Source organism: Centroberyx gerrardi, chromosome 11 (assembly GCF_048128805.1).
Source record: "Centroberyx gerrardi isolate f3 chromosome 11, fCenGer3.hap1.cur.20231027, whole genome shotgun sequence".
In the NCBI taxonomy this organism is placed as follows: Eukaryota; Metazoa; Chordata; class Actinopteri; order Beryciformes; family Berycidae; genus Centroberyx; species Centroberyx gerrardi.
The window spans coordinates 30,641,483-30,665,685 of NC_136007.1; the positions used below are offsets into that span (position 1 = coordinate 30,641,483).

Below are 24,203 nucleotides of genomic sequence, written 5' to 3' on the forward strand. Positions count from 1 at the left end.
CAACACACTGATGGCAGCCTGAATTTTAAAGGCTTACTCTGCCAAACCAGAAATGAAGTTATTCTCCTTTTGCAAAGACTAATTATCAATGCTGCCAAAGCTGTCGCTTTGCACAAGAATTATGACATGGGCCTGTTTACTCTAGTGAAGCAACCTGGAGGCTATGAGGATTAATTTGATAGATAAATAGAACAAACTTTATTGATACCCTTAGGGAAATTGGGCTGTCACAGCAGCAAGTAACAATAGGATACATCAAAGAAGAATACATTATGAATAAGAACAGAGCAAACATACACAACCGACAGTTCCAACACTCACATATTCAGTCATTCATTACACTTATTCCTATTCACGAGGGCTGGAACCTATCCCAGCATGCATTGGGTGGAAGGTAGGGAAACACCTTGGACAGGTTACACTCAGACATATTAAGTAGAAACGTATGAATGAAGATGTGCCAAAAGGTCTGGATTCCAGCATTAACAGGATGTGTAACAGCAGCAGCAGCATAGGTGGCAGCAGAACCTACTGAGACAGAAAGACTGAGATTTGTGCATTATGAAAAAGGTGGGGAATTAAGAGAAATTTTGAAAATATCAATATAAATGCAATATATAACAATGAGTACCAAGTGACAGGAAGACAGCAGTCACGACTGAAGGTATTTAACTGCTTGGCAATTCCTACATCTACTGTCAAAACAATTTCAAGCCCCAACCTGGAGTTTATTTGGCTAAAATTTAGGTACATTCAGTGATGTAGTGGTAAATAAAAAGTTAAAAGAGCATCATAATTTACATCAGTTTGAGACTACATAATCCTTTCATAATCCATTATAAGTCAAATCACAAGTCTGCCTTAATATAATGCTCATGAACTTTACAATTATAAAGAAACCTTTTGCATCCTCCAAATCCTTGTAAAATGTGTGTATAGTTGTCACATACTGTGACAACTATGTGTACTGTGTACTGTCACATACTATGAAAATTGAATTAACACTTGTGGTAGGGTGACAGAGGTGGAGGAATAATGAAATTACTGATTAGGGCTTTAAAATACGAATGCCTAATGACTTCCACCAGTTGTAAGATAGATTAGTGGCATGTTCTACTTGAAATAAGTCCAATTCATTTCCTGTGTCAAGTATTGTAGCAAATGCTTCAAGCCTTGTCCACTTAGATTCATCAGCTTTAGGAAACTCAAAGCACATGTTTAGGGTATTGGGCTACGTCTCAATACTGAAGAAATGCCACTGAGTTAGCCTAGTCTAAAAAAGCTCTAGAGGGAGCAGGTGCTAACAAAATGTGAGACAGCCTGTAAAGTAACTATGTAGCAGTCTATGACATACAATGGTGCAAAACATTTTTAATATCCCCTGTGTATTGTACTGAAGGTTGCTGCATCTCCAGTGAACTCACAGTGAAGTTGCTCAAGTTTGCAGATGACACCGCCCTATACATAGGGCCTAATTAGAGACAATGATGAGTCTATCTACTGCAAAGAGGTGGCAAGACCGGTGTCTTTGTGTGCCAACAACAACCTTGAGCTTTACTTGAGCTTATCGCTCTCAAGATGGTGGAAATAAGGATTGGCTTGATGAGGAAAAACCCACTGGCGCTTTTCGCCGCTCGGCGCTTGTGAAACAAAGACAATCAGCCTCTCCACGCCATTCTGCAGCGGAGAAAGAACTGCTTCTAGTCCAAAAAGTCTGATTTTGTATGGTTTTGTTGGAGAGGGGTAAGTTAGCTAGAAAATTGTGTCCCTCTGTAAAAGGCACTGTCCGTGAAATGACACGGTTCTGTCCCAGTTGGACGATTAGGTCCCAGTAGGACGATTCAATTTGTTTTCATTTCTTGGCATTTTTGCCTTTATTAGACAGTCTACAGTGAAGGGAGACAGGAAAGATTGGGGAGAGAGAGGGGGGTCACAGACCGCAGAACGCTCCGTGGGACACTGCAAGTGTCCCGTGAGAAAGGAGAAAACTGTACTTTTATCAGGGTGACAAGGACTGCACCATCTGTATTTCATGATAGGCCAAACCCTAAATGGCGTGAAGAGTATTGATGTGAATCTAGACCAAGATTAGATGTTGTACAAAGCCCACCTTGCAGCTACGATGTGATCCTGAAGCCTCTTAATCAGAACCCTTCCTAGCTCCTTGGTCAAGCTTTAGTCATCGGCACTAGTCCGACTCTCTCGAATTCTTGTGTTCAGCCTCGCTAAATTCCCCCATGTCAATGTGAAAGATGCATCATTTGAATGTTGGGGAAATAGTGGATTGCTTCTCTCTTCAGTGTGTTGCTGTGAGATGGCTTGGAGTCGATGGCTTCACGTCTCCATTTTAGTCCAGCAAGAAGACCTCATGCTAAATTCCCTGCGAAACCCCTTCCAGTAGACTGGTAATTGCATATAAAACGCAGCAGTGAGGGGATATAAGGACATCTGTCAATAGAAAGAATATTATGCTTACATTTGCTTTTTGATAGGAGGCTGATAGGAGTGATGATGATTTTCCTTGTTTAATGTTGTGGCCCTTTTTGTTTTCATGGCACTCTGAATGATCAGGCTGCTTACTCTGTTGATGCTGGAGGAATGTTCAGCTATTTTACTGTTGCACTAATGGTTAAGTCGCTCCGGATGACAGCGTCTGCCAAATACATACCCACATTGGAACTGTAGCTACAATGGAGTTTGATGGCAGAAAATATTTGAGTGATGTCACCTTCCAGCTAGAAGCTCTATCAATGTTGTTGCAATTTCTAGCGGTTGCTAATAGAGGTCAAATATGACTTAATGCCCCTTTAATTCACTTGGAGGTATTTTTATTCATCAAGCTTACTGATAATTGCAGATGATCATACAATGGTGTGTCAATCAGATTTTGTCACTTGGCCTGCACTGTAATGCTAAATAATAATGTAATGCTAAATAATAATAAATAAAAACTATGAAAAATCAATCAATAGATGACAAGATCACCCTCAACTTCCAACCATGTAGAGTTTAATGTTTAAGAAATCCTGAACACAACATGAAATGTCTGGGAGAAACTAATTTCAGTGAATCAGACAAAACAGTCCATGGCAGCACATTATGTCAGTAACATTATTCCAATATTTGGTGTTGTACTGGAGATGACATTGAAACACATTTGTATTAGTCCTCATTCCTGACTGCAAAAGTTATTCATGATACCACTTGTAAAATGGAAATCTACTCAAATGTGGTATGCCCTCTTCTCCTTTCAAAAATAATGATATAAATTTGAACATACTCAATACGAATATTATCCCCAATACCAATACCGTAAGAACCACAATCTCTTTTTAGTCTGCCTGCATTTCTATTTTTAGGCCAGTAGATGGCAGACAGTGCATATTCAATGCTTCATGAATTGAATTCAACCAGGCCACAGTGGCTGGTGGATTCCAAAATTCACTAGCCACTTTCAACATTTTACCAGTCGAATATTGGAACAGAAGGGTCAAACGTTCCAAAATGACCAGCTTTTCAGCTGCAAAGTGGTGTTCATTCCCCAACCTGCTTTAAATGCACATGCTACAAATGTATCTCATACCAAAACCTTCAAAGCCACAAGGAACACATTATTAACTGATACACACAGCCTCAGTAATGATGAAAATGCAGATACCACATGCCCATCTCCAGCATTCCGGTGCCTTGATTTGCAGTCAGCTCATTGCAGGGATCGTCCCGTTTTCCATTTATAAGTCTGTACAATTTACACAATCCTAAAGCTTTTAACTAAAATCTTCAGACTCACTGGTGTACAACTTTGACTCCAGTCTAATAATATAACCAATATTTAACATGTGCAGACTCTCTCAGAGGCAAAAATGAAAAACAAACTGAGCAACTTTTGAATACCAATTTCTTTGACTTTTGTGAGAGGTATTGGATTTTCTACCTTGATTAGAACAGCTCAAAAGTCAGTGCCCCTTCTGCTAAAGACAAAAAAGAAACGATAAGCTAATATAATAACAAATGCTCCCTATAGAGGAATTTAGATAAAACTAAAGTGTAAAAGTCACATTCAGGTTGATCAGTTGCTTGGCAGCTGGTGCTGATTGGGGAATGTTCAACAAAAAAAAATGGAGAGAGAGAGGAGTGCTGATGGTGACACAATCTGCAGTATAATGAAGAATTTTCAGAACTTCTAAACCTAATGATTTTGATTTCATATATACTATATATGTTGTATTACACCTGGAAATTGTCTAATCCATACTATCCAGAACAGTGTAGGAACTCCGTCTTTGACCCATCCCGGAATGTGATCTTGTACAAAAAATGCCTTCCAAAAGAGCAATCTTTTTGAAATATAATTGAAATACTTTCTGAAAAAACAAGATAAACAATACTTTTCTGGTATATTGTACTCTGAAAGGTGTTATAATAAAGCCAAAAAAACTGCTATGATCAATGCAAGTACTGAGCATTTCAAAAAGGGAAATCTAGTCATGGTATAGATTTGCGTGAACTGATAAAGGCAGCAAAAAAAGAGAACGAGGAAGTTAGTAAAAGTCTGCATGCAGTTGGACTAGCATCACACAGTAAGGCAACTGAACATCTGCGCTCATGTCCCGACAGAAATGCCGCTGAACAAAGACGTTCATCCTGGGTCTCTTGTTCTCGAAACAGAAAAAAAAGACAGAAATCGATTAATGAGCATTTGGTGTTTTGGCAGTTTCGTCTGTAGCTATCATCCACAGGTGAATTGAGAGGAGGTTTTGTAGAGTGTAGGTAAGGGTTCTCAAGGTTTGAGGCTAATGGCAGACACTGGCGAGCCAATCAGCTTCAAAATGTGTACACTGAAGTTGACCTCTTGTGTACTATTGCCGCCAGCGTAAGCCGTTATCCCTTATAGACCTTCAATTTTGATACAGTAAGAAAGAATTGCTGACGCGTATCGTAAGGATTTGGTACTGCAATACTACGGCTGTATTAAAATGTCATGCGACGTTTGCGTGGCTTCGTCCAAAAACACTTTGAGGAGATTTAGACGGGGGCCACTGGAGTGTGAGAAGGGAAATTGCCTCTTGGCAACTTCGTTTGAAGCCTTGTCCTCGAAAAAGAATCTCGTCGAGGAGGAGAGGCTATGAGACAAGTAACTTTAAAAGGTGAACCGGATGAACTTCTTTAAAACTGAAGTTCTTTTTCCAATATTCAATATTCACTACCATGCACACTCTGTCCTGATGACCTAAACATTCAAAAGTTCACAAACCCCTTAACTTCAAGAGGACATGCCACAGGGTACAAAACACAAGAGAAAACAAATGAAATAGCTTATAAAGAGTCTAAGGCAAAAAAGGACAAGTAGTGGGGTTGGTGAATTTGGGAGCTTTCTGACCACATACAGGCTATCACTTTGTGGACCAAAGTATTATCGTAGCCCATGCTAGCTTTGAAATGGGCATGCTTTCCTGACGGGGAACTCTCTGTACTTCTGCGGGGCCCGACTCCTCTGCGGGGGTCTGCGGGGTCGAGCGGCGGGAGGCTCTCAGACTCGGAAGCTCTCTCCCTTGCCGTCGATGTGGCGCAGGCGCAGGTAGAGGTCGGTGCCAATGCCCTGCATGGACTGAATGGACACGGAGCCGCCCAGGTACTCGGCGTAGGCCCTGGAGGTGGGCAGCCCGAAGCCGAACCTGCAGAGCACAGAGACAGACGGAGCGAGGCTTTAGACTAGGCTTGGGCCGATATTCGATATTATCGAATATCACGATATTTGGTGAATATCGCGATATTTCCCGCAATATCAAATATGTTGTACAAACTTTTAAACTTATAAACCTATAATCTACTAGTGGTAGGATAGTAAAAAAAACACAAATAATCATACTTTAAAGCAAAAAAATTGTCTTTTTAATTCAATTGGGTTCCCTTTTCCACAATCAGCAAGTTTTTCTGGAAATAGCAGGAATGAGCTAATTATACCATATGGGCGCTGTTTCCTCCAATGCTTGAATAGTAAGATCAAATTTCTAGGCTCTTACATTTTTTTGTTTTTATTATTATAGCCTAGAATTTTGATGTAACTTGGAAGAAATAATAAATACCCCCCCCCCCCGAAAAAAACGCGATAATATATCGTACATCACAATATTTTGGTGGGACAGTATCGCAATATTTTGGATATCGCCCAGGCCGACTTTAGACAAGTTGGAAGGAGGAAGTCAAAGCTGTACTGCTCACGCCTGGTTGAAAATGATTTGTTGTGATGATATAGGCAAAACATAAGCCAAAGTGTAGGCGCAGTGTAGTGGAAGTGCTGTGTAGGACTGAGGAATGGCAACAGAAGGTAAATATGGGCGGATCTGGGATGCCAGACGCCTCGATTGTGGCACAAGGGAATATAAGCATCATTGCCTCTGTACTGGTAAATACTCAACAAGGACATTCTGTACTCTCTTACCCGTGCATAGGGCCAGACTGGGGGCCGCTGTTGGTAATGTTGTTTAGGAGGTTGCTCATGCGGGGGTCCTGCGCGCTCTCCTCGGCCGTGCTGAAGTGGTAGTCCATCACCTTGTCTATTAGATTGTGAGGGATGCCGCCGCCGCGGTCTGAAATCCTGATAAAAAAAATTAAAAAAACGGATGAGCTGAGTGACATCATCATGAGGGGTGAACACTAGAGATGGGACAATATGCTTACCTCAATAAAAATTCAATGAGTATGACTGTGCAAAATTATTATTTTTGAGTCACAGATCTTTCCAACAATGGCATTGGCTTACTAGAATCTAAACAACAATTTCAAAATCTCATTACAAAGTGCAGATAATTTGGATGGAGAGCTTGTGAAATTGTGATGGTCAAGCCGTCTCATTTGTGATTACTACAGCAGAATAAAATGGAGCTAATATCACCATTCATTTTTCTGCCCCACGATACGTATTGTCACACTTTGTATTGCGATGTATTGACCTTCGATATATCGTTATATTGTCCCATCCCCAGTGAACCTGCCAGGCAGGAAAAAAATAAGACATGGGAGACTACAGCATGAATCAAAAATTAAATTTTTGATTTGCTGGCGTTGGTTTGGTTGCATTTTCCATTGCCAATTGTAAAAGGAACGTGACCTAATGAAAAACGTCAGCACGTGTAGATCTTATTATTTCCACTTTGATGGGCGACCATGTGCCACGGAGGGCCAAGAGCCTGCAGGTTTTCATTCCACACAGAGTGACTTCACTGATAAGTTCCTGCTCGGTGTGTTAATCAGCTGGTGGAATGGATACTTTGGCCCTCCATGACACATGGCTGGCTCTGAAGACTTAAAAATGTACTACTGTTACTATTTTCCAATTCACTCAGTGATTGATTATGCATGCAACTTGGTTTGTGATTTGGCATGACTGCAGTATTTGGCTATTTCCAACATTGAAAAATGAAAATGTGGTCTTGAAAAATACAGCATTTCCAGAGGTGTGGGAAAATTTCCACAAAAATCAGGCAATCAGGCGAGCAGATTTTTTCACTCACATTGTGATAACACTTTTCATACTAGAAATAATCCCTGGGCTGAACTGCTGAACCCTGGATTCTAAAACTGAAGTAAAAGATACTTACTGTATCAAATCAAATATTTTGTTTTCATTTCTAGAATCACAATGTGACTGGTTCAAATCCCCACTCCCAACTGTTCTGTCAATGCCACAGCGGTTAAAATAAAATCTTCTGCCGAACCAGTGGTGATGGAACTGTGACATTTAGCCACTCACCTGATGACAAAGTCAGTGTCGTTATTGGCAATGGTGACGACCACGTCGGGCACATTGTACGGTGTGTCCAAGTGGCTCTCCATGGTGGCCCTGAAGGGACAAAAAGGTAGAGGTCATGGGGAGTCAATGGTCACTGTGGCACCAGTAAAACAGGACAGTCTCTTTGTCGTGCAGTCTTATGTATATGAGGGTTCCTGAACTTCCCTTCTGGATATACATATCATATAGATGAACTGTTATGCAGTGTATACATCCTGATGAAGGCGTGAAGTGAAGATGTGTTCACAAACTATTAAATGCTTTTACTTGAATTGAGAGAAGAGTGCATTTTTCATCATTTTCCTCTAGTCTTACCACACAAAATTTTGCCCTCTTTCACTGTGTATTTTGCATTAAATTACCTACAGCTAGTTTAGAATGGTAAACCATAGCTTAGTTATACCTGCTTTAAATTCCTTCAATAAATTCCATCCAAACTAATTTGTTTTAACGGCCATAATTGACTGCACCTAAGACACATTGCACAGTGTTGTTAACTTGTTTTGTGTGTTAATCCATGACAAACAACTGTTTAAAGTTTGACAGAACTTTCATTTCTCACTTCCTCATAAGAACTCTCCTCTAGCTTACCAGCAGCACCCCTCCCATGCCTTACGCAAGCTCACAATAAGACAGTATGCACTGCCATTTTCATTACAAGACATATTTAGACCATACTTAGATAACATTTGCTCAAGGTTGGTATGGACTCCTAATTTGTTGTGCTAGTTAGATAATAGGCTTGTGTAAATGAAGCTGTGTCATTACCTTAAAATGTCTTAAAATTGTCAAAACCCTTTAAAGAAATGTGTGGCTCTCTAAAATGAGCTGGACTAAAGGCCCTTGCAAAGTTCATATTATCTGCAAAACATTTTGTGGTTGAATGCTCACAAAATGTACTGACTGCCTATACCTACTTTTCAAACATAATTATGACACAATAATTGTATTCAGGACCAATTTAAAAACCAAAATAAAGAAACAAAGCTGGCAAAAGCAGACTATTCCTGATTGAACACAGTTAATGAAAGTTGTGAAACAATAGATGGGAAGAACAACAAAAAGAACACCGGGAAATGAATTGCTAAGAGACATGTAGTGTTTAGTAAAGCAGATATGATGCATATTGTACTACTAACCTTGTTCTGGATTAATCTAAGAGTGGACATGCAGCGCAAAGGAACTTGTCATTGTATGGTGAAAAAATAAGACCTCTAATAACTGCATTTAAGACATTTTTCAGACTTTTTAAAAGACCTGTGAATCACGAACATTGCCTGGGGTGATGTAAACAAATTAAAATGGCTGTCATAATTACAAGAGTCTACAGACAATAGTTCAAAACCACCCGTTTTCTAAATAGCCCTTGGGTCCTCTCCTCCCTCTTCTGCTCTCCTCCTCCAGACCAACATTCACCAAGATGAATGGAGGGAACGCGGCCGAGTTTAGGCCGATGCCTCCTGCCAAGAACGGAGTGTTCCCAGGCCTGATAACAAGGCCTGGTCATGGTCAGGTCTGCCACCGCGCCAAGCATGGTGAGAGCAGAGACTGGGCCCGCAATACAGAAATAAATCCTAACTGCCCATCCTCTCTTATCTCAAGAGTCGAAGATAGGAAGAACCCAATTTTTGGTCACCTTGGTCTCCTGTCTTAACTTTACCATCTTATCTGAATCATAAAAAGGAACAGTCCTGTGATGATACCAAACCATAAGCTGCGTTTTAAGTGAGATAAGACAGTCCTGAAATGCTTATCTGTCTCTGAAAAAACACCAGATTTAAATGGGGGGTTTTCCATCAAGACAGAACCCATTAAAATGATTTTGATGACAATTAGTAGTCATTAGCCACCAAAAAAAAAGCAACTCACTTTACAAAGTATTAGCCCACATAAAATGTAATAATTAGTGTGCTTGCCGTAGGCAGAGCACACTCTTATTATCTCACATACTTATTATTAGTGTGCTTGCCGTAGGCAGAGCACACTCTTATTAGTGTGCTTGCTGCAAGCAAAGCACACTCTTATTGTTACTGTCGGCCATTTTGTTTATTATTATTAGTGTGCTTGCTGCAAGCAAAGCACACTCTTATTATCTTGCATACTTATTATTAGTGTGCTTGCCGTAGGCAAAGCACACTAATAATCGGGAGGAGATCGGGAGGTACGTTAGCTGGTTTCTCACACACAGTAGCTGAAGCTAACTGAAGCTAAGGTAGAATCAGATCAGTATGGATGTATTTGGCCTATTATTATGTATATTAAAAGTCTAGTGCAGAGTTTTTAATGGCTGGCTTGATGCATTTGGGACAGACGGACCGCGCCGCGGAGATCGGGAGGTACGTTAGCTGGTTTCTCACACACAGTAGCTGAAGCTAACTGAAGCTAAGGTACACACACAGAGTATGGTGGTTTCGGCTCGTCGGCCGACGCTTAACGGAGCTTCTCACGAGCTCAGTTTTTAAGCTAGAGCGGAGCTCTTTTTTATAATCGGAAACTAGACATCCAGACGAATACGTAGGTACCAGCCATGTTATGCTAGCTCGCTGGAAAGCGGGCGTAAGATAGCTCCAAAGTCGGCGAAGTTTAGCTCTAGGATTGTGATGCGTTTAGGGTGCTTGGAAAGCTGGGAATCTGTGATTTCGTTCAATACCAAACATGTTGTTGTGGCGTGATGAGAAAAGTATCCCAGTGCCTTTGAACGCAACTGGCTCTGTTTACTGAGTCTAGTCTGTCAAATTCAAAAGGGGCCAGTGTTACAATTACCTAGGTATCTGGTTAGATGAAAAATTGTCTTTTAAACCCATGTCAATGAACTGACTAAGAAAGTAAAATTTAAACTGGGTTTCCTTTTTTTTTTTTTTTTAAATAAGCAATGCCTTACCATGAGTAGTAGGATGCAGATTGTATAAGCAACACCTTTTATCAGTGCTTGATTAGGGTGCTGCTGGGTGCTGCATTTTATAGGGATTGCTCTTGTTTTTCTTAGTAGACTTTCTTATTTTGTCTGCATGTGGATGGTCTGGAAATAACTTGTCTTGGATTTTGTTTGTTGTTTTGTTTTCTTGTAGTTGTGTACACAGGTCTGTCTTGCAAACAAGATCTCGATCTCAATGGGACTTACCTGTTTAAATAAAGGAAATAAAAAAAATATTTTAGGACATTATTATTTAAACTCTTTGTGATCAGACACAGTTTGGACAAAATATAATTGGTTTACATATTTACGGAGCGAAATGCTAACAATTGCAATGCTGCACCGCTTAGCAAAACTAGTGAACGCCAAGTCTAAGGGCAGGGGCATTGCAAGGGCGGCAAGCACACTTTAAATTTTCTTTAGAAAATTTAGCCTTTTCTAGTTTATTATATTATCTGCCAAAAAGTTATGTTATGTGTCCAGCATTGTACTACTTAATTGGCACTTTATTACATCATGAAATCATTACATTAAGCGCTGTTCACGGTTTCCCTGGCCCTAATGTGAAATTCCATTCAATTCCATTCCAATGACTCTCCGTGACCAAATTGCAGTACTTCCATGACCTAAAAATGTTCTTCCTTCCCGGTTTGTTAATGTTTCTCTATACAGGTAAACTGTTCAACTCCAGTTGAAGTGAAAACCACCATCTAATGCAATGAATGCGTGAAACAAGTTGTACATTCCACAAGTTGCACAGTAAAATACATTCTGGTATATTACAGGACAGTGACCCATTTATAAAATTCCTTGACTGGCAGTTGAGTTGCTTCAGGGGCAACCTAAAAAACACTCCCTGTATTCTTTCCTAGGTCTGTTACACAATGTGTCTATGTAACCGTTAGCCTACTTCCAGTGGCTTAATCATGGCCTCTTCAAACTCTAACTATAGAAATCACAGCTCACCACAGGAAGTCCCTCTTTTCTATTCTATTCTGTTTCTTTTTCTGCTCACTATTCTTAGGCTCTTGCAACTACAGCATAAGAAAACAATGTGCAGGACAAGCAGAAGAAAACAAAAACAGCTTACTGAGAAGCTTCCATCAACAAGCAAAGAAAAAAACACAAAGATAAGCAGAATGAAAAAGCAAGCGAAAAGGTGAAACAGAAGTTAATCCAACATGAAATGAGATGGAGGCATGTACGCAAAATTAAAAGACAGTAACCAAAAATGGAAAATTCAGCAAATGAACAATAGACTCTCAATATGTTATCGTCAGGTTCTCTTTTCCATTTCAATATATCAGACAATTCAACTGTGATACAGGTTGGCTCCAACTCCTCTGAGGCAGCATGCAATACAGGCTTAAGGTGAATGGCTGACTCATCAAAACTAGTTTTGGACCAAAGGTCAAAGCAATAAAGCAAACTCAAAACAAACAATGAGGTATTACAATGGGAACACTTGTACTGCTGGCTGCATTAAAGAATAAGTTTGGTGATTTTTAACTTATTCATAGTATTCCCATTATGTCACATGCATTTCCTACCAATATGGCGCTTTACAATACACAGAGCTTATTGGCTGTGTTTGTCATTCGATTGTAATCACCTGTTCATTTATTACAATCATCTGTTATTTTCCTACCAAGATGGCCGTGTGGTGATGTAACAGAATACTATGAATATATCACTTGTCTCTTACATACCTGTAGTACTTGGACCCATAGAGAATATTGACTTCAGAGTCAGCTGTTGGTTGAAACAGCGAGCTCCATTGCCTCTTGCTGCTAACAATGAGTCCAAACAGGGTTTGTCAAAAAAGCTGTGGCTTTGTGGCTCCACAGGGGAGTTGAGAGTAAATGGAAAAGTTGCAAAGTACATATACTAAAATTAGCTCCGTTTTAAATTCCGCCATTATTCACACTTTCACTAATCAGGAAATCGTGGAACTATTTTTCTCTGCCTAAGGGTTAGTTTGGTAGAACACTATCCACTGAGTGAAAATGGTGCAGTGCTGCTGCTTTCTGGGCCGTGGACAGAAATACGTTGGTTGGTCGCCGTATCGTTTTCATAGACTGGCTTTTTTGGAGATATTTTGACAAACAGTTTGGACTCATTGTTAGCAGCGAGAGGCAGCGGGAGCTCGTTTCAACAGACAGCTGACTCTGGAGCCAATTCTGTCTGCAGGTCCAAGTACAGGTATGTCCAAAATCAGCAAACTTATCCTTTAAGCTTAATTTTCTGATTGGTGGGGTCCTGGTCCAATGAATGCTCTTGGCTTTGTCCCCCATGCTTCCTACGCCCCTGGTGGTGAGCAGAACGGGGACTGGGTGTTGGTCTAGAGGCGGAGAAAGGGCAGTAACAGCCCACTGGAACAACACGGTGCCTAACTGACCAGTTCAGCAGACACCTTATCTACTGGATTAACTGACAAACACTGGGCTGACAGACAAATGCTGCTTGAGAGGGCTATTTATTTAGGTATTAAGAGACTGTTGGACTTATCCCCAGGAGGGGAATACTTATCCTAGCACTGGTGGTGTGTAATTTGTGTTACTGCTTAGGGGCTTCTTGAGTGCCAGTAACACTGAGAGAACCCATCTCAGTGTCCTTTTCACAGTGGTTACACATACAGTACATTTGGAGGATATAAAATGTGTGTGTATTATACATTTCCAATGTTTTTAAACACTTGAGTAAAGCAGACCCATATTGACTTATGGTGAATTATGAAAGTTCCAAAAACCTTATTTTCCATCTAGAGCTCGGGGTCTTTGAACACACGAGTAGAGATACCCAAAAAATAGATGGTCAAATAAATTGTGGATTGTATGTTTAAGTGGTAGTGTTACCTCATGGCATTCTTGAGTAGTTCAGGCAGGATATAATCCAGAGGCAGAGGGATGAAGGGAAAGCGAGCTGCTACGTGTCCGTTGATCCTCACCCTGGGCGAGTTCCCATACTGGTGCTCACATAGGCGCCTGGTGGAGATAAGGAATACATAAGGGGCATTTACCAATACACAGGATCTGATCAAACGAGCCCTTGTGCTATATAAGACGCTTATGTAGAGACCTGGCTTCAAACAGGGGAAGGGGTAAGTTAAGAACAGGTATGTCATTGGGCACCTCACATCACAGATGTTTAGAGGAATTATGCTGCATTGACGTCACATGGGAATAACAGTCAGAAGTGAAAGGTTAAAATGGTTAAAAATGGTTAAAAGTAACGACTTGTGTTTATGTGTTCAAACTCATGCTAGCCTTTCCAAGCACAAGGAACTGCTGGCTATCAGATGTCAACATCTGTTTCCTTATATCCATAAAACCGCATGTTTTGGGATCGTTTCAAGTAGTTGGTTCGGATTACGTTGGCAAAAAAGCGTCAAAAGCTAAATGACATCATGGGTTACATGCTCACTCCTAACGAAACACACTGCAGTTCTCTTGGGAGAGGACCGAGATTTGCATCTTCAGACATCTCCATGAGGTTATTTGGTGCCACCCAAGTTCGAATGGCATTGTTCTCAGCTGGCCAAACGAATCACACTACAGGAATATACACTCTAGAGTTTGAATAAACTGCTCCAAACATGCTTGGTGTGAACGCACCCCTGGGAGTACATACAGGAGATACACTGGGACAGCAGTCAATACATAAAGTTCCTTTTAAACTAATCAGGGAGGATGAAATGGTCAAGTTTTACCACGCTAAGCGTAACCAAAAATATACTGTGATCAAACATGTAGATGTTGAGCTTTTAGTACTCTACCCATAGACTTACATTGTTCTTAAACAACTCAATGTCAGTCAATTCTTATACTACAAACTCATGGCAATCACTGCTAGGGCTGGGTATCGAGAACCGCTTCCAATTTAGTCCCAGTTCCAAATTGCCTAATCCCCCAGAATCAATAGGCGACCGCACGAACGATTCCTCTTATCGGTCATTAAGCAGTTTAAACAGCTGGATGCTTCTCCAGTAGCTGCGGAACAACCTTTTCGACCCCAATCGCATGTTCTGAAGCCAAACGTTTGCAAGGTGGGTCCGAAAGTCCAATATTTACCTCATTATCTCCTAGATTTGCCGCACTTGTTCTGCACCGCGCTGACCGTCACTACAGCAGTGAGTGCAATCGAAAATATTGTAATTACGGGTAGAGAGAGCTTGAACGACCCAATAAAGTGGTAAATACAGTCAGTGGCAAATATTTTGTTTTTGTTCTGTGATGTTGACCTCCAATTACTTGATTTTTTTCACTTGTTCTTGTATGTTGTTCTCTCAAGTAAGGCATTGTGCCAAATGTGCCTTAGCTGTTTTTAAGTAACTCTGAGACAGGGGTAACTACACAGCAGTGTCTGTCTTGAATAATAAAACAAAGTTAACTCCACTAAAGCTGTATGTAGTCTTTTACTCCTGACAATTTATACAGTAGGAATCGATGAGGGAATCGATAAAGAATCGGACCGATAAGAAGAATCGAAAATGGCACCGGAATCGGTAAAATCCTAACGACATCCAACCCTAATCACTGCACTCCATGGACCTCAGTTGTATCTTTAAAACAGGATTCAGTTAGCTTGGATTCAGTCTTATGCACTCAAGTGTAGTTATGGCCTTGATAACCTGCCAAACTGTTGATACGGTGAGGGTGGAAAATGGTGACGTCCACCTAGTAACTTCCATCTCCACAGAGTCTGGCCCTGCCTTCCAGCCTGTCTTGGGTTGCACCTACCTGAGATGATCAATCAAGGAGCAACATGCAAGTCTACCTCGCCCTGGATAACAGCAACAGATAAATGGCTATTTGCTAGCTGCTTCAACACCAACTTCTATGAGCGAGTCCACACGCCGTGCCCCTGAACTTAAAAGTAAAAGTCACCGGCTCCAAAAAGGACGTTTGATAAGATAACAGAAGATAAACGGGGCCGATAGTTCGTATCCAGCCACTGAAACATGTCTGTGCCTGAAACCTTATCAGCTGAACTCTGACTTCCCAGAGGCAAAATGAGGGTAGGGAGTCAACAGAGTGCTCATACAGTAGTGGAAGGTCATCTAAAGGCCATCTACAACCAAATCCGAGTGAACAAACAACACTTACCTTGCAAAATCCACCCACTTCTCAATAATCTTCTTTGGGGAGAGACGCCTGCATATGATCCCCACAAAATCGGGCTGAAATGAGAATGGAAATGTTTAAAATCTCACTACTTTGGGGCTGCATTTTTTTAATCTCTTCTCATTATCAAGTGACTTCTCATTTTAAATTGTTATACTGATCTGTCTCAATTAGTTGTTTTGATGCAACTGTTCCTCGACTGCAGGGGGGAATTTGCTCTCTCCTATGCATCCTGCTAATTTAGGATTTGGGCTGGCATCAACTCATTACAATGGCAGACTGTTCTCCATCAAAGTGATCCACACTGAAAATTGTGCAAACACAGCACCTTTCTGAGAACAGCATACAAGTCCTTACTGTTCCCTGACTTATTTATGACAGCTATGGAAGTCACAGGGAGCCGGTGCCAACTTCTCAGAAACAAAAATACTGGAAACTTTGTGAATGTGTCGGGGCATGATTGGTGATAATTAGGGTAGGCTTATAACAGGGTTCCCTCACTCACTTGGATATCTAAATCAAGGACTTTTCAATGACTTGCAAGGCCTTGTTTGGTGAAATTCATTCAAAATTGGCAGGTTTGACACTGGTCAACATTAGACATCATAGAGGCCTATTTTTTTACTCCTGATCTTGTCAAGTCAAGAAATCATGATGAGTCTAGTAAAGGCAGAAATGCCCCCAAAAAAATAATCTTAAAGAAATTGCTGCTATATCAATGCAAATATCCAGGCATGTTGATGAATTTGGGTGCTATACTTTAATCAAATCAAGTACTTTCAAGGCCATCCATTTATTTACAAAAACCTTTTTCCAAAATCCACAAACTTTCAAGGATTTTCAAGGCCGATCAATGGGAACTCCGTTATAAACACGCTCATCCTTGTCTCTAAATATAGGAAAACAACACAGTAAAAAAAAAAACAATGTAAAAACAGTGAGATGAACAGAAACAGCCGGAGACGTACATTGTCTTCGTGGAGGGCAAGGTGGTGCGTAGCCAACATGCGGATTCCCAGGCGAGAGCAAAGTGTCGTGTCGAGGAAGCTGCGGATGATCGTCTCATCCTGCAACACGGGGAAAACAAATGCTGGGTGGTTCCATGGGTGCTTTTCAGCTGACGAAAGTGAAAAAAATGTCCTTCATAAAATAAAGCCAATACCGAAACACATGCAGCTTTTACCTGGATGTGTTTGCGACATTCCCTGAAGCCTTCGGCGAGCATGGTGACCACGTCTTTGTGGTCGTCCAGGAGCTGCTGCACCAGCTTACTGAAGCGAGCCTCCACCTCTTGGTCCTTGATCTGTCAACGGCACAGACCAACATCACATCAAAAGGACCATTAAATAATCAAAGACCTCTACTGGCAACATTGAAAAGTCTGTTTTTAATCACTTTTTGGATTCAACTGTTGAAGGTTAGCCCTGTGTGTGTGTATTTGACAGCAGCGCTCCCAGCAACCTGGAGGTATCAATTTAGGGTTCAAAAGATCTTACATGCCGTAAAAAATAATCTTTCCATTCAATATCACTTTTAGTCCAAAACAGATGAGCCAATTCTGGAGCGGGCACATGTGGGCTAATCTGACAAGTCCTAAAATTACACGCCCGCTGTAGACAGTTATAAATAAAGCCAGTTCCCCGAGGCACCAGGAACTTGAACTTGGCTTAACATTCCCACTTCTAAGAATGTGCGTGTGTGAGTGTGTGTGTGTGTGTGTGTGTACGTCACTCACCGGGGGAAAGTCGCTAAGCACATGGTAGGCTCGGATGTACAGTTCATGCTATAAGAAAAGGGGAAGAGACGGGGGGGAGGGGTGTTGTTAGGATTCCATCTATAGACGGATTCTCTATGAGCGTCCACCCAACCGTACAGCTTCGTACGACCAAAAGCCCCACACAGCCCCTCGCTGGGCCCCGCAGCACAACTATGCCTACATGTGGCCTCCATACCAGGAAATCTGAGGATGCCTCGACATGATGAATTCTAGCGTTGCCGGCACAGATAAACAACTGACACCGCTTTGTTCCTCACTGAAATACAAGTTTGACAATCAGTTTATCTGCGGTAACTCTCAATCTACGACTACTTATTCGTACCGGTAGAGATTAAACGATTAAAGGAAAGCGACCGCGAGGCATTTTGGAACTGGTGGAATGAAAAAGTAGGCTTTATGCAATCAACACAGAGGAGCTCCAGGGAGGGAGGAAATCTAGGTAAAAGTTCACCCAGCCACAAGACTTGCAGAGGAGGTAAATGGGTTATGGAGGAGGGGCTTGAGGGAGAGACAAGCAGACGGAGAACAATGTTCCCACACGTTGTTCACGAAAGCCTTGACAAACAAGGTCTGACATAACAGAAAATAGGAATTAGGAATGGCACACTTTGGTGCCGACTCTCTGTAATCAACATTTAACTGATTACAATTCTGCCAGCAACAAATATCACTGGCTGCAGTTACACTTGTTTTCAGTGTGACTTTTATCATCCAGTGACGTTCAGTGGCAATGGAGTGACAGGTCAAGACACACACACATCAGATTTTGCTCTCATTGCTCTCATATCATATTTTCAAAACCAGATATGGAAGTGATTAGGCTTGGCACTGTGATGGGAATTCTCTCTAGTCTGGACGCGATCCAGTCCCAGTGTGCATAACAGCTATGTGAAGAGATGAGGAGGGAGATCAGGAAAATCCGGTGCAGATATAGATTTGAATAAATCCAGAGAGGACATACAGTGATCTAAAGAATCGGTGATCTAAAGAATCAGATTTCTAAAAAAAAATAAATGTTAAATGAACAGAAGCCAACATGATTCAGTCGGTGACAAAAATGCACTGACCATCAGCACGCACTACACTTGCTTGAGGCAGTGTTTTTTTTTGTTGAAGAAATTATAATTGTACGATAAACAGTGAACGTCTGCAGATTTTAAAGCATATTTGATTTTGTGCAAGATATGTAAAGTGAAGTTTGGAGAACGGTGAGCAGCAATAGCCAATGAGAGCTCACCAGGCGGAAGAGGCATAAAATTAATATTTAGAAATTACTGGTTGGAATGGTATTCCCTAGACCAGTGGTTATCAACGTGGGGTCCGGGGACCACCAGGGGTCCTTGAGGGGGTTCCAGGGGGTCCCCAGCAAATTGATAAATTGTTAAACTTCACCGTTATTTCATTTACAAGAAGTTAACACAATTAGAGAATGTAGAAGAATGACTGATTTGATCATAGTTTCACTGTTATCTCTCTACCTACAATACAGATCATGGAATTCTAGACAAAATCATATCTAACAATAAAAATAGTCGCAGATTTCATCAAATGAGGGTCCATGGCCCTAATTTGGACTACATTAGGCATCCTTGATATGAAAAAGGTTGAGAATCACTGCCCTAGACAATACTACATACACAGTATGGCCATCAAACAATGCACACTCTATCTAGGTGTTTTGACTGAACTTCCTTACAATTTACCTCCAGCTCTCTCTGCAGAACAGGCAACCCACACTGCCTGCGTCTCCCCAGCCATTCTCTCCTCCAAATTCGGCATCTAGCCCTCTTTATTTTTTCCAGCACAAATGAGTGAACACACAGTGCGTGCTGTGAGCCGCTGCTCTTCCTTCTTAAGCTCCGTTTTTTGGCACAATAAGGTGAAAAACAAGTCGAGTTTGGCTTTTGCTCTGGTGAAATAGCAGGGTATCGAGATCCCTCACAACCGAACGGGTGAACCGTGAAACCTGTGAACCCTGTCTCTGCGTGATCCTATTTCATCCAAGCTCATTTTGACTGACTCCACGCACCAAAACTTTCATTTTTTCTTCTCATCGTGAACAATGTAGCAGGAATTTGGCATCTACAATCATAGAAACAAAGCATTATGACTGACCCGCATCCCTGGGACATTATTTTTTACGAGACCATGATAAAAATCATACATGGAGACTATATTATGAAAAAATGAATTATCGCCTAACTGTAGGCAGAGGCTTTAGCTTGAGATTTGTGGACTCACCACTTGCAGAATGGTGGGGTTGCAACCGATGATGAAGGGCAAACTGCGGAAACCCTTTATGCGATGGGCGATGCGGACAGGCAGCTCCTTGTGTAGGTACTTGGCACTGCTCTGAGATCAGGATGTGACAGACACACACACACACACACACACACACAGATACTGGTGAAAAGCAAGAAACTAAAGAGACACAGAGATCAGAGAGCATTCTCATTAAAGAAACACATTTCGCAATGTGTTTACATTCTAATTCATGGCGTCTGCAAAGCTAGTTTCCTATTAGCATCCATTAGCAGTGGATCAGGTCAGACAGGTATCACTTCATTACATTTCAGATTAAAATCTGAGCTCTCATCTTCTTCTTCATCTAAACAAATACAGCCTCAACTGTTAAAGATCGTGGGAATAACGTGTAAAATCTGTTTCCTTTCAATATTAAAAAAAAAATAAAATCACTCCTCAACTTAACATTTAAAACAAAAAGAGTTTCCATTATGGCAATTTCATGTCTTTTCCATGACTTCTACATAACTAAGTCAAAGCACTTCCATGACCTAAAGCTGTTCTTCCTTCCTGTTTTGTTATTGTTGTTTTGGAATCTCATTTCCACTCCAGTTGGGCTGAAAACCATCTAATGCAATTCATGTGTGAAACAAATTTGAAAATACATTCTGCTATATTCCTGTGAAGTGGCTCATTTGTAAAATTCCGCGATATCCCCCGACTTCCCCAGAGAATTCATCAAATTCCCTGAATTTGCCTGTCTGGAACACGCCTCTCTAAATTCCATGACAATGATATGATATGATATGATTCATGACTGCATTTTAAAGTGAGACCTATTGACCGCATGGGTTAAATAACGTTATTCCTGGGTCTTTTTTTGCCTAGCCACAGAATGGGTAGAGGAATCTGGATGAAATATTTACCAAGATGTGGTGTCCATCAGGAGACTTCCCAGCATACAGCAGGGTGGCTGGGGTCAGCCGCACCGAGGCCTAGGGAGAAATTAACACATAGGCTACAACATGTACAAAGACAGGGTGTCTGCAGGCTGGATTAAGCCAAATTTAAGACTTTTGAAGACCTTATTAATGCTAGCTGAAATTTAATGTAAAGCTGCTGTAGGTAAGATAGGGAGGACAGAGCTCAAATCTCCGGAAACTCAAACCAACACAAAGAAACGACATGCCTCCCACTCCTCCTAGTGATTGACAGGACGGAGTCCCGCCTTCTGCCTCAGACTTCTCCTCATTGGTCGGATGAGTTTCCGCACATTTCATTTTGAAATGAGAAAAGCAGAGGAACGGGGCTACCGCTGTTTCTGAAATTCTCACATATTATCCTGCTCGTCTTTGGCCACCAAACGTGGCGATTTATTTTTATTACTTCGAAATAAATGTTAATCCATAAAACATACCCACCGCAGCTTTAAGACCAATTTAACAACCAAAATAAAGAAACAAAGTCAGCCAAATCAGCCTATTTCTGATTGAATATAGCTAAAGAGTTCAAATCTCACTTACTCCATGTCTAGCACCTAAAGTGTTCATTGGTTGGCAATTCAGTGACTGAAAGAAACACATTCTGAACTGAAAACATCACAAATCTTTTAAAAAAGGGCCAACCTTTCCATGTCATAGGTTGCATTGTCACAGAATGTAATCCTTTTTTTCCCACAGCATTGCAGAAACAGACAGGTGGCCTAATGGTTAGTGCATCTGTTCATCATGCCAAAGGTTTCAGGTTCAAATCTTGTTCAGAACTGTATGAGGCTGATATCACGAGTCCAATCTCATCTTGCATCAAACTGACCTCCTTTCTATGAAAAAACATGTGCTATATTTCATCCATGAAATATCCAAATCATATTGCTCAGCTCTGTATACTGCACTCCTCCATTAGCTGCTGTCCCCTGGGAAATGAATAGGATGACAGTAATGTGTAAGAAAAAAAAAAAACAACACTCCTGGATTCCTGGCTGGCTTAAGGAGAAATTATCATTTACCTCCTTGCAAACAGTCAATTTAAAAGATAAAATTTAAAAGATAATTTTGCAAGTCAAGAAAGTCACAGTTTGTTGTAAAACAGTACAGTAACGTTTAGTTTTGTGTGAACCCGCTCAGTGAACTACATCTCTCGTCTCGCACAATATACGTCACCAACACCAACATGGAACGAAACATAGGAAACACACACAGGCATCGCGTTAACGTTAGCCCCCACTGTACTAAAACTATCCTAAACCAGTTTAAATCCATTCTTACTGTCTACCTTCCAGGTTGTGTATAATACTCCTGCTATCTGAGAGGGACTTAGCTTCAGCGGCTCTGGGTAGCTTGTGGAGAGAGGAAGTTACGTCACTTGCGCGACTTTTGGGTGTGTAGTCTTTCTAATTACGTATTTTTACAGTCTTATAGTTCAACAGTTTTACCACAAACTGCAACTTTCTTGACTTGCAAAATTATCATTTAAATTGACAAAACATCATATGTGTAATTCATGGCACAATTCAAACGGGATCAAACAATTATTTGTCTCTCGCCGTTGACTACCGTACATATTTTTTCCGAAATAAGGTCCCATGGTGGTCCACCGGAAGGGGAGGGACTTAGGCTCTCTATTGCTTTACAAGTTGGGAGAACATCCACACAATATCCAATATCAAGCTAACTTTACTCCGGTGCGAGTACCGATTTATAATTCGATGAACAACCGTGCTTTTCAAACAATGAAACAATACACTATTATAGACTCCTTTGTGAGTTCATTTAACATTAAAACAGGGCAGAAGTTTGGTGACTGGAGGAGAAGCCAGAACCAGAGCAGTCTTCCCCGCTGTCAAAACTGGCTGAGTTGTTTACATCTCCGAAACTATCAACTTTATTAACTTGGCATTGTCAATCCTCGACACCTAACGTACAGTTTCCATTGAATGCTTTCTTTGCGACCTTTTCTTGTAACGTCAATATCCCTCACAACAAATGTTTTTAATTATGATCCACTGGGTTGCACGGATTTGCAACGTGATGGATGGCGTTTGTCTGAGATTAGCGAACGTTATCTGAACAGACGGCCTTGCTAGCTAACGTTAAGCTACAGCACGATGATGGTACAACATCCAGTGTGAACACCCCGGCCGTGATGCTGCATTCAGGTCCTATGGGTAAAACCCGTCAGAACGACTTAACGGTACAGGGCAAGGACTTAAAAATGTTAACGTGTTCAAACCATCCAAGTATTATATTATCAATCTCATTTGAACTTGTCAAGACGCCACGGTCGGCAGAAAACATTGGTTGCTCACGTAACACATTTTAACTTTGTGAGTGATACATCTGACTTCATGTTTTACAGAATGAAACATTGTAATGCAACCACAAACAAAAAGTCCAGTAGGCCTGAGTAAGTAGCTGTTTGTGTTCTGGCATTTTTAGAGTTGTGATCACAAATGACTGATGTGATGTAGATCGTTAATTTTGCTTTACTTTACATGGATTCATAATTCCCTACACTTTGCTACATGTATCTCCTTGTTGGTGATTAGATTTCACGACGTTTAACGCTTGAAAGCTGACGTGAGCGGTCTTTACAAGTACCTACATTGTATTTTCTATGGTACATGAACGCAGCGTAAACCTTGGCTAACAGTTAGCAGTACAGCCTGGCAAGCTATATAGCTAGCTACCCAGTTGTCACACTAGGGCTATTTGAGGGGCAAATTCTGGAAAACGTCGTTTTCTTACCTTTTCAGCGGAAGCATCAATTGCGGACTGGTTGTAAAACGACGTGACAGTTTTCGACCTCTCTCTTGCCAGCTCTGAATATCCCTGCATCGAAGACGTGGACCGAAATCTCTGGCTCCCCGTCTTTGACATCGGCGGGACTGTTTTGGTGACGGGGGCCAGCAAGAGGCTGCTGAGCCTCGGCCTGACTCTGCCGGTAGCACCGCCCAGCATCTCCAGCGCTATACCCGCCACACCAGGACGCATTTGGAGACGAGCTGTATGTGAACAGGGCTGCCCTGCTCTGTATTAGCCCTGAATTTAACGGCTGCTACGAGGCCATCAGGGTCGGGTCGTAATCGTGCACAAAGGCACGTATCTGAATACAGTAGAGAGGGTACAGAAGGGGCTTTATATGTATTGGCCAGTGGTGAAGAGAGCTGGGGAGAAGACACGGCGGTTCAGCCAATCATTAGTGAGTTAAGAGGCGGAGACAGCAGGGAACAGCCCATGCTACTGTACTATCCCGCAGGAGAGGGCACACTGTAATGCACTGATGCACGTCGTTTAAAGGAAAAATCCACCCCAAAACACTACCACTGTTAGCAACAGCTATTAGCGATGTACCTTG

General features: G+C 41.4%; 1 protein-coding gene across 1 annotated transcript; it reads right to left on the reverse strand.

Moving 5' to 3' along the window:
* Window positions 1-2,703: 2,703 nt before the first annotated feature.
* bckdk (branched chain ketoacid dehydrogenase kinase) lies at window positions 2,704-23,928 on the reverse strand. Its single transcript, XM_071926968.2, has 11 exons — window positions 23,594-23,928; window positions 20,777-20,845; window positions 19,848-19,958; window positions 17,565-17,612; window positions 17,013-17,132; window positions 16,798-16,896; window positions 15,812-15,885; window positions 13,562-13,690; window positions 7,754-7,843; window positions 6,443-6,598; window positions 2,704-5,675 (listed from the first exon to the last, which is right to left on the reverse strand). Exons 1-11 carry the CDS (start codon window positions 23,837-23,839, stop codon window positions 5,531-5,533), a joined length of 1,287 nt encoding a protein of 428 aa, XP_071783069.1. The 5' UTR covers window positions 23,840-23,928; the 3' UTR covers window positions 2,704-5,530.
* Between the last annotated feature and the right edge of the window lie 275 nt (window positions 23,929-24,203).

Coding starts and splice junctions, on each gene's coding strand:
- bckdk (XM_071926968.2), bottom strand. CDS start 23,839: ATGCGTCCTGGTGTGGCGGGTATAGCGCTGGAGATGCTGGGCGGTGCT. Junction 17,613..19,847: donor ACCCCACCATTCTGCAAGTG/GTGAGTCCACAA, acceptor CTTTTCTTATAG/CATGAACTGTACATCCGAGC. Junction 7,844..13,561: donor CTACTCAAGAATGCCATGAG/GTAACACTACCA, acceptor TTGTCCCTTCAG/GGCCACCATGGAGAGCCACT.